Source organism: Dysidea avara, chromosome 5 (genome assembly GCF_963678975.1).
Source record: "Dysidea avara chromosome 5, odDysAvar1.4, whole genome shotgun sequence".
NCBI classification, from domain to species: domain Eukaryota; kingdom Metazoa; phylum Porifera; class Demospongiae; order Dictyoceratida; family Dysideidae; genus Dysidea; species Dysidea avara.
The window spans coordinates 37,530,803-37,541,905 of NC_089276.1; the positions used below are offsets into that span (position 1 = coordinate 37,530,803).

The 11,103-nt window shown below is 36.0% G+C and overlaps 1 protein-coding gene across 1 annotated transcript in view; it reads left to right on the forward strand.

The window, feature by feature from the left end:
* LOC136255315 (uncharacterized) overlaps window positions 1-10,473 on the forward strand; it is a 33,152-nt gene extending 22,679 nt beyond the window's left edge. Inside the window, exon 11 of the mRNA XM_066048050.1 lies at window positions 9,382-10,473. Within this exon, the coding sequence (XP_065904122.1) occupies window positions 9,382-10,353 (972 nt within the window). The 3' untranslated portion in view covers window positions 10,354-10,473. The remainder of the gene's footprint in view (window positions 1-9,381) is intronic.
* Window positions 10,474-11,103: the final 630 nt, after the last annotated feature.

An 11,103-nucleotide genomic window follows, 5' to 3' on the forward strand; every position in this document is an offset into this window, starting at 1 on the left:
CTCTAGACATTTATAATTTCATAGATCTACCAAAAGAAGTACTATGTTGTTCTAGAGCATTCTATGTGTGTTCTATTAGAAATGTGCACTCTATTAGAGTAGTAGAATAAAATAATGTTGAAGCAAACCAAGCAGTAGATCTTCCAATGGAAGTTCCAGATTGCTATGTATTTTCTCTTAAAAGTCCTCAAAAATTGTGCGCTCTATTAGAATATTACAATAATATTACCAAAAAAGTTAATAGCATGCAATGCAATACATTTTTATAAGTCTGTCTTCATGATCATTATTGTGTCTGTAAGGATAAGAAGAAATGTAAGTGAAATCATAGACTGGTTTTGGAGCCAAAGTACAATAAGAAGTGAAATCTACACTACAAGCTGTGAAAAATGGCACGGTCTTATAAACCTTGGTAAAAAAGTTGTAAAATCAAGGTGGTGGTGCTGCAATGACATTAATATAAATTTTACAAGTACACAAAAATATCTGGAACTTTCAACTAGAGTATAGCACATTGATAAAAAGTACTGAAACAAGCTAAAGCAGTGCATGATATTAAATCACAGTAAAACAATAAGAAGTGTTACATCCCTACTGTGTTCAAGATACCATATTGGAAATGCACAGTAGGGATATAGCACTTTTTACTGTTTTATTGTGATTTAATATCATGCACTACTCCAGCTTGTTTCAGTACTTTTATTGATGTGTCCCTACTCTAGTTGAAAATTCCAGATTTTTTTGTGTACTTGTTTGTTAACTTTTTTTGTAAAATAGAATTATTGTGACTGGTGGACCCACGGATACTGCATCAAAAAAAGAAATGGCGCTGCGTGACCCAGCTATCAATTATTGTCTGAAAAGCAAAGTATCCATTACGCTTCGTTGTCAGCTATGTTCATCACAGCATTATGAATCAAGAACTGTTCGAAAAGCACCTCTGTAATCAAAGTAGCCACTATGAAAAGTAGGGATGATTTCCATTACAAAGGGAAGCCATCACGTGCTACTGCCAAATCGACACTTTTCACTGTCAGCAAAGATGAATGGGACACAAAGGAGGACACTGGTAAGTCCATGAAGAAAGCATTGTATGTACTGTGGTATGCCAAAAGGCACCTCTTGGGCCAAAGCAATGTCAAACAGTGAAAAATTCAATCCCATAGCCTTAGCGGTTATCAAGTTACTCTTGTCTGAAGGCATCAGATGGTATGCATTATGTGTCTGTTTTGACAATTGTTTAAATAATAGTTATACGGGCACAATGTGGAGTCTATGAAATTTATAAACCCTCAGGCCCTTAGTAGCACCCTCGCTTCGCTCGTGCGCTACAGCCCGGGCCTTCGGGTTTATAAATTTCATAGACTCCACATTGTGCCCGTATAACTGCTTTAGACTCTATTTCACGTTACACTCAGATTACTTAGACTCTATTTAGGCTGTTTTGGGTGGGTAATAAATCTCATATACTCCACCTTGTTTTCTAATATACTCCACGCCTTTAAGCACAATATGACATATGCTCAAAATCGGATTTGTCCAATCGCTATGCGTTGTTCACGTGCAGTGATTTAACGAGCGCGATTATTTAGTCATGTGAGGACGCATATTTGCTATGGCGCTAGTATTATCGTAAGAAAACCAGCCGCTTTTGCCGAGCCTACAGCAGAAACAGCCATGGATGAGGTAAGTGATCTGAGTGTAATGTGAAATAGAGTCTAAAGCAGTTATACGGGCACAATGTGGAGTCTATGAAATTTATAAACCCTCAGACCCTTAGTAGCGCCCTCGCTTCGCTCGTGCACTACAGCTAGAGATGCGGCGATTATGCCGGCATAATTTCAGGCATAATAGGTATGTGTGAGAATCAGGAATTATGCTAGCATTTTGAGGTGATTATAAAGCTTTAACAGTAGGAAATTCTGCAGATTGCACAATTCTGTTAAAAAAGATTGAGATACTCTAATAGAGCAGTCAGAAACTCTAATAGAACAGTCACTGAAGATTATTTACTCTAATAAAGCAGTCACATTGAAATGAAATACTCTAATACAGCAACCAGCTAAAGAATTAAAGACTATTTGAAGCTTAAACATCAATGAAAATGGCCTGATACAGCAATGAACTGGCATTATTAGCCAATTATGGTGGCATAATTTTGGGAATAATGGGCAATTCTCAAAAGCATAATAGGTGATTTTTTGAGCACTGCTCAAAAGCATAATGCTCAATTTTTGGAGCATAATAGCCTCATGCCTAGCTACAGCCCGGACCTTCGGGTTTATAAATTTCATAGACTCCACATTGTGCCCGTATAACTATTATTTACCTCATCCATGGCTGTTTCTGCTGTAGGCTCGGTGAAAGCAGCTGGTTTTCTTGAGATAATACTAGCGCCATGGCAACTATGCATCCTCAGATGACAAAATAATAGCACTCGTTAAATCACTGCACGTGAACAATGCATAGCGATTGGATAAACCTAGATTTTGAGCATATGCTATATTGTGCCTGAAGGTGAGGAGTATATTAGAAAACAAGTTGGAGTATATGAGATTTATTACCCATCCAAAACAGCCTAAATAGTGTCTAAAAATTTCATAGCTACTTTTTGAAAGCATTTTGGGTCGATCTGAAGGCTTGTTTAGGCTTAGTTTACCTAACCAATACTGCTTCATTGTCTTGAGGGAAAAATGACGCTGGTTTTTGGGTGATGTTTTTTAATGGGCCCCACCTACACTATTGTGGTCCCTACTATACAGTACTATTGCACTGTATGATAGCTGTGCGTTCTTAAAATTTATTAGTAATTATCAATGTAGCCATATCTTTGGCTCCCACATTTGATTTCACATTTTTTAACCCAGGCTTTTTAAGCCACACCATTTTTCACAGATTGGCTGTTTTTGTGTGGATACACTTGCATCCATTCAGTTTAGGGAGTCACCACACAGCACGATCACTGATGTGATGAGTAGCATTGCAGATCTCACTAGTGATCACTGATCTGCAATGTCTTCCTAAATGAGGCAGTTTCTTTTGCAGCATTTTCTTTTATAGATAACAATATGGATAGTGATTGTGGGTTTACATTTTGTGCATGATATAGTTTTGATTATGGTGTTAAATAAACATTTGAATGGCTTATAAACAGTGTAAATCATAATAAGTGCTTCAAGCACACAAACAAATTAAATGCATAAAGGTTAACAAATAGATCCACTAAAAGACATGTCTCAAACAGCATACTTCATTTTGCAACTTTTCAAACATACTTAATAAACAGGCTGTAGGACTACATGGTTCTGACTCCCTGCATTACAGGCTTTAAGCCTTCTCACAGGTCCCTAGTGGGATTGCATTCACGGATAAAATGTGAAGTACGCAGAAAAAATCCCAGACCCAGTGGTGGCGTGATCCCCTGCAACATGTGTGGTCTAGGCATGCACCGAGGGAGCCACAACAACTGGGATCTGAGATCTTCTCTGCTTTCAACCTGCACTTAAACATCAACTTCTCGTCAGCAAATGGTATCTTACAGATTTTCAGCATTTGTGGTGTAAAGCTTTAAAAATATAAAAAAATCAGTACATGTTTCTAAAACCTTCTAAACAGTGTAAGTTAAGCAGAATTTAATACATACAAATATTCCTGTCATATAATCAACACTGATAGTAAATGTTACTAGTACAGTCGGTTACACCAACAAGGTTTACACCTGAAATGATGTTATCTTGGTTGTCATTGTTGTCACGTTATTGTAGCATCTCAACTTGTGGCACCTTTACATCTTGGTGATGACAGTACCATATAGCACATCAGATGTCACAGCTTACAATGTTTCACCTATAAGCCATCACAGCAGTAGATGTGTGTCCCATCCATCTACTTTTGCCTGAAATAGTATAGTTGCATTTGTGGCTTGGAGAGAGTGATGTCTGACCATTAGAATCTTAACCTTCTGTGCTCCAGACAAACTTCATAGTGCAAAAAGGAACTAATATCAAAGTGTCAAGTATAACAGCGGTTGTGGGTTCCTATCCCAAAGTGACCCCTTCTCCCACATAATAATCACTTCAATTATAACTTTAGCCTTTTTCAATTCAGTAGACCTTAATTCCTTTATTTGAGCACTCAACATTATCAGCTAGTCAGTTCTGTCTACTTCTCCTAACAAACAAAATAGAACACATCATATAAATAGTATCAGGTGAGTATGACTTTTGATCTTTCCACTTTCATTGTCAACCAGAAATAATTGTAGAGATTTTACAAATAGCTTGTGCTCTTTCTCCTCAAGTCTTAAGTGCAAATATATATTATATTCCCAGTCCACTTGTTTTAATCTTGTGTATTTAGCATATTTCCTACGTTGCATCATCAACATCCTTTGTAGCCATATTACTTAGTAGCTTCTTCATACTGTTGTGATGCCTGCAGGAGAATCTCATCTGTTAAATCTTTGTAATATTCTCCTGTGTTTTTCAAATGTCATCACCTATATTATCAAGGGAACTCTATTTGTGACTGATATCAACATCTCATAATCTGTAGTACCTAAATGATTAATCTTTTCACAACATATTTACCAACAAGAATAGCTCACCAAGTGAAACAAGTTTATCCTCCTCTTTATCAGTTCCCAAATCTTTGTTTTCATCTTCATCACTTTGCACATCTTCTTCAGTTTTACTTCCACCACTAACTTCACTTTCCCAAGGTTCTCCTATAATCCAAGTTTAAATCATTTCAGCTTGGTGGAGGCTTCAAACCTTTGAACTATAGCTGAAACGGATAGCAATTTTTACTATTCGGATATCCTAAACTAAATCTTTCTGGATATACTACGGATAGTGACATCATCACTTACTATAAAAACATGACATATTTTGCCATGAAATCACTTGCTATACTCATAATTTAGATCAGTAGCAATCATAGTATTCATACAACATTTGGGATTGTGGTATAATAATTAGTGTAAAGGCTTTGTATCAAAGAAATCATCATGAAATTACTTTAAATTATTAGCAACTATCCTGATGGCTTCAAATTACTGTCCAGATATTGAAATGCTATCCAGATATCTGGATAATATGGATATCTGTTTCAGCCCTACTTTGAACAGCTTATCCACTAATTTCATTTAAAACACATTTTAAATACCCACCACCATATGTTGCCAAAATACATTTCACAACATTATGTCATGGTTCCCACACCTTTGGTTCTTTGTTGTTTAGCTAAGGGTAAATGCCTCACTAATTATGGCCATGCATAATAGACACTACAGTGGTCTATGTTAACAGATGTTAAACTTTGTAATACCTTCGTCTGTAAGTAGCACAGCATGTCTTAAGGTGGAGAATGAGGTTTTGTGTCTGTGATTGCTCACTCTTGCTTACACAGTGACACTTTTGTGATACCCAGTTAATGGTACAATAAAACAAGTATTATTATTATTATACATACTGTGATAATAGAATAGAACATGTGATGACAATGACACAATAAGATGTGTTGTGATAATGACACAATAGGACATACCATTACCATGACAATAACAGAGTAAGACATACCATGACAATGACACATAAAAACCTTTGATCTTTTGAGGTTTCTAATAAACCTGCTACTATACAGCAGGTTATTGTTGAAAGGTCCAACTTTTTTGCGAAGCTGTTCAAATAGCCTCCAGCATAAACTTCTGTGATTGTGTAGTCTGCAAAACACCACTGATTTCTCTGTAATCCTTTGCATCTCATTTTTGGATACTATGGAAAAGTTATGAAAACTTAAGAATACAGAAGGTTGAGGCAAAACTCTGTTTACATGATAATATAGTCAGCCAACAGAAATTTTTAGCTTTGATTCACAAAAATTTGGAACACACACATAACCTGCTGTATGCTAGCTTCTAGTATTTCTGAAACCTGCATGCTACAGATAGGGATATCGCCATTTGAGGTAGTCACCACACACACAGCACACCTCACTAATGATCACTGATGTACTGAGTAGTATTGCAGATCTCAGTGATCACTGATCTACAATGCCTCCCTAAAGTAAGGAGTGCTAACAATTGTGCAGTTGCTTTATTTTATAGATAACAATATGGAAAATAATTGTGGGTTTACATTTTGTGCCTGGTTAGTAGTAGGATATGGATACTGTGACAGGCCTCGGGCCTAATGTGTATACGTTGTTTTATCCATTAATAAATAATTTTAGAAATTTTGCTTATTTTCTAAAACCATGAAGAAACTTTGTCTAGGTTCTCAATCTATATAAGCATTTGTATTATCTGATCTTTCATACACATTGCAACAGTGTGTGTGTGTGTGTGTCTGTGTGTGTGTGTGTCTGTGTGTGTGTGTGTGTGTGTGTGTGTGTGTGTCTGTGTGTGTCTGTGTGTGTCTGTGTCTGTGTCTGTGTCTGTGTGTGTGTGCGTGCGTGCGTGCGTGCGTGCGTGCGTGCGTGCGTGCGTGCGTGCGTGCGTGTGTGTGTGCAAAGCAAGTGAGGCAAGGTTTCTAAAATTGTAAAGAACTATTCTATAACTGGTGCGTGTATTTATACTAGAGCATTGAGAATTGATTGTGGGTTCAGTATAACATCATGATGTCATCATATCTTAAGTGTATCAAATCCTATGGACAAGGATTCAATGAGCTCCTGTACTGACCAATAATTGTCTAATCTAGATCTATAAAACAAAGCAAGTTACATTGAGATCTACAATGATGATTATTAGTGAGCCTGTGTCAAATATGCCAGCATGATAAGGATATGCTATACCAGCATATAAGGTGGATATTTCAAATTATTGAGCTTATTTCGATGAAAATAGATCAATTCTCCCTAGTAGAGCAGTCAGTGGGAACTGCAAATTGCAATAGAACACTCAAATGCATTGTGGCTCCTTAGATTGATACTCTCTAATTGAAATACTCTAATAGAGCAGTCACTGATTTAAATAATCCAAGATTAGCTTTAAAATTTTTGATAACCTAGGAGCATAATGGGAACATGAAGAGCATAATGGGTGAAAATTTTGGGAAATTCCTGAAAGCATTTTGGGAAAAAATTTGAGCATATTTGATTGAGGCCTAGAGGTATGCTTTGTATATGATAAGATAACACTTGTCTTCACATGTTTATAGAATCTTAGCGGTAATACAAACCTCATTAAATTTGATAGATCGGCTTATATACATACCATTAAGGTGGCAATAAAGTAGTGACATGTACAAGAAGCCATAAAAAATACACATGATATATCCTACCATATATATCATAAATCAGGTTATTTTCGTGTATGAAAATATTCACGAGTTAAATTTTCATGGGTGCCTGGACCCACGAAAATATTTTTACATGAAAGTTTTGTCACGCTGAAATTATAACAATTGTGTATTGTTGATTGATAGACTGTTCGCTATTTTACCGTTCTTTATTTACAAGCACAGCAAGGAACAACACCTACAGCAGTGAGCAAGCCCATGCACGCAATGCTAACAAGTTGATCACGTGATCGGTCACCTATGCTTGAGATCAACTGTTGTGTACGTGGATATCATCGACTATGTACTGCTACAGTTGTTGAAAATCTTACCTTCACACGAGAACCTACAAATGAGAGTGATAAATACGCAGTAGCTAGCCATTGTAAAAGACGGAAATATTGGACACGTTCGGCCTTGAAAATGTCTCATGTTTGTTCGCTGTTTCTTCAAAGAGGAAGTAATATTACTTGTTTAATAACTGGAGCACGAGTGGACTTGGATGGTTACTAACACACCGGTTAAAAATAAAACACGTACGAAAAAAATCGATGTTTGTTTATGTTTGCGTGTTAAATTTTCGTGGATGTGGCTAACCTTAAAAATTTATTACCGTTGAAAATAACCCAATTTACGGTACTACGCAATTTGTGGTAAATCAGGTGGAGGCTAATTAGGAGCTACACCATAATAGACTTACCAAACATAAAAGCTGTCACTAGTAGCAGGTGAGTTGTTAGCAAAAACAACAAGCAGCTGCTGTTACACAGGTCAGGTGGAATGTATCTCCTTAAAACCTTGACAATGTGAAAACAAGTGCCACTAAATATTATTATTATTTGTTTGTGACTCACCTTACAGCCTGTTATTTTTCTTTGTAAACATGGGTTGAACAGCCACGAAACTTCGTAGGAATGGTAAGCAATAGTGTCTGAATAATTCTACATATCAGTATATCAGATATCCATTATATGGCTTCTTTGCTTGGTGCAAACAGTGAAACAAGGCTTTCATCTGCTTGTAAACATTATATTATGGCTCGTAAATTGCTTCTACTTATTGATACGTAGAATGATCAATGATGGTATGCTTTTCATCTTGTGAAGTATTGGAGCTAAAACTTGAGGTTATTGAGGGATAATTTGTCTTCTGTAGTCCACAAAGTACAGCCAATTTCTTGCTTTGAGAGCAGTTCTACACTTTTCCCCTCTACAAATGATAGATTTCTATATGTGCAGTTTATTTGCATGCAAAATTAATTACTAGTTTTCACTATGTAGATTGGAGTCAGGAATGCACCTTACTACTTTAGCACCAAGTGATGTCATAACAATTGCTGTTGTAATGATTCATCATTAACCAAGTATCCCAACTACTGTTGATACCATATAGCCAGAAAGTTTGGGGGGAGGAAAGTTTGGTGAATTTGGCAAGTGAACGATGTTTTGCCAAACTAAAATCCGCCAAATCATTTCTCCAATACAAATCTGTAGCAATTCAACAAATTCGCCAAACTTTGCTCTTGCCAAAATCCTATTGTGGCAAATTTGCCAAAGTTTCCAGCTATACGGTATATGGTTTGGTTAATAACATAAGACAAGCTTTTCTTAGCTGGTAGTTTAGAAGTGATCCTTTAAACAAACGTTACTATGTGGCTACTGACTTGGTTGACATTGAACACATTCACTATATAATGATATTCAAATTGTACTTGAAACCTAGTCATGGTGGACTAGATGTAATTGTGGGTTTCACTTATATGACATTTTACACAAGTCATGTTTCAAATTGGTTAGTTACTTAAAATGGCCAGAGTTATGACATGTCAAATTAAATGTCTATACTGCTATTGTAAACACTCTCAACACATTACGTACCATTTAATATTGTTTAATAAAATTTGTGTACCCTTCAAAGGTACACTGTCCCAGTACTATATATACAGTATACACAGAGTAGTGGTAAATGTTAGTTGTAATGGATACAATAAATTTCTGACATGTACCACAATTGTTAATTATGTGAATTTATGTAATGTTACCATAACAACTGGAGGTACAGTAACTTACATCATTGTACACTGTATAATTCATTTCTACAGGATTCTCCAGAGTTGGGACTTTCCCTAGCAAGTGGCAAATACAAGATCAAGTGGACCAAATGTCATGATCTACCAGTTAGAATGTTTTCAGCATATGCCACATTAATTGATGATGTCATCTATATTGGTGGAGGGGATTGTCCAGATCATAATGACATGTGGTACATCTTCATGTATCATCTGAAAGAGAACAAATGGACTAGACTACCAACTCGTCTACCACAGTTTGGTGGTGTTGTAGTTAACATTAACAACAACTTGACAATAATAGGTGGACAGGACTCTACTACTAACAGGATAACTAATAAAGTACTGACACTACAAGATCATCACTGGACCTCACTATACAGTGACATGAACAGTGCTAGGTGTAGACCAGCAGTATCATCACACCAGCACTACACTATTGTAGCTGGTGGTATGGATCATGATAGGGTAGTGTTAGACACTATTGAAATATTTGATATTAGTACTAACCAATGGACAATCAGTAAAACATGTCTACCCCAACCAATGTGGCTCATTAATGCTACAAACTGCAATAACTCTCTTGTCATCACAGGATATAATAACAAAGATAATAAACATACCAATGGAGTATACATTACTACAATGGACAATATAATAGACCACTCCACCACCAGTAGCTCTGATGATGATAACAAGTGGACAATACTAGCTGATATACCATATTGGAGGACTACCATTGTCCCCCACACCACACCTCCTGTTATTGTAGGGGGACATGATCAACAACGTAATACCACTGATGACATCATGGCTTATGATGACAGTACTAACAGTTGGAGGACAGTATCATCTTCACCAATCAAATGCTGCTGGTCAACTATTATTACATTACCCCAATCCATCATCATGGCTGGTGGGGTTAGTGATTTTAGGACTGAAGAGACTCGTAATACTACCATCCTCACCAGTGTGATGATTGGAGAATTAGTAGAGTGTAATTGAATATTTTATTGTGTTGTGTTAATTATCTGTATGTGTGTATTACACTTTTTGATATATTATTATTATAGTTCTACAATATTACCATTCAGTATACTTTGTTGTCACTTATAATGTGTTTACATGTACATTGTGTATTTTATATTAATTAAAATATTTACTATTTTGATTATACAACTACATTAAACATCAAGATTGTAGCTATAGTACTAGTACATGGAAAGGAGTATGATATCAACTTTGATATTACACTATATACAATGGTGACATTACAGCTCAGAACTGGTCAATTTTATTTAACCTTACACACTGGTATTGTAATTCCTTGAGGTCTAGTAAGTTTAGTGAATTAGTTGATGTTCCATGTGTTATCAGATTTTAACAGTTTAATTGAAACCATTTAAGTTGCCCTACCATAAGGATCTTGGTGACTATTTGAAGCTACAAAGATCTGAGTGGGTGGTCTCTGACTGACTTAGAAAATAGTGAGAGTGTATTCATACTGGTAGATACATTGTGAGTTGAGTATTACTGTAATTTGGTGATAAAAATTTTCATGTAACTTGAAGTATTTTCTTATGATGTACGTGAATGACTACTCCATTAGAGTAGTTCGACCTTATATAAAAATATTAGTTCAAACAATTTTTGTACAAGTTTTGCATATCTATGTCATCATCTCTTGTACACAATGTAAACCCACTATCACTTTCCATGTTGTTATCTATTAAAGAAAGCTCACTGATTTGTCAT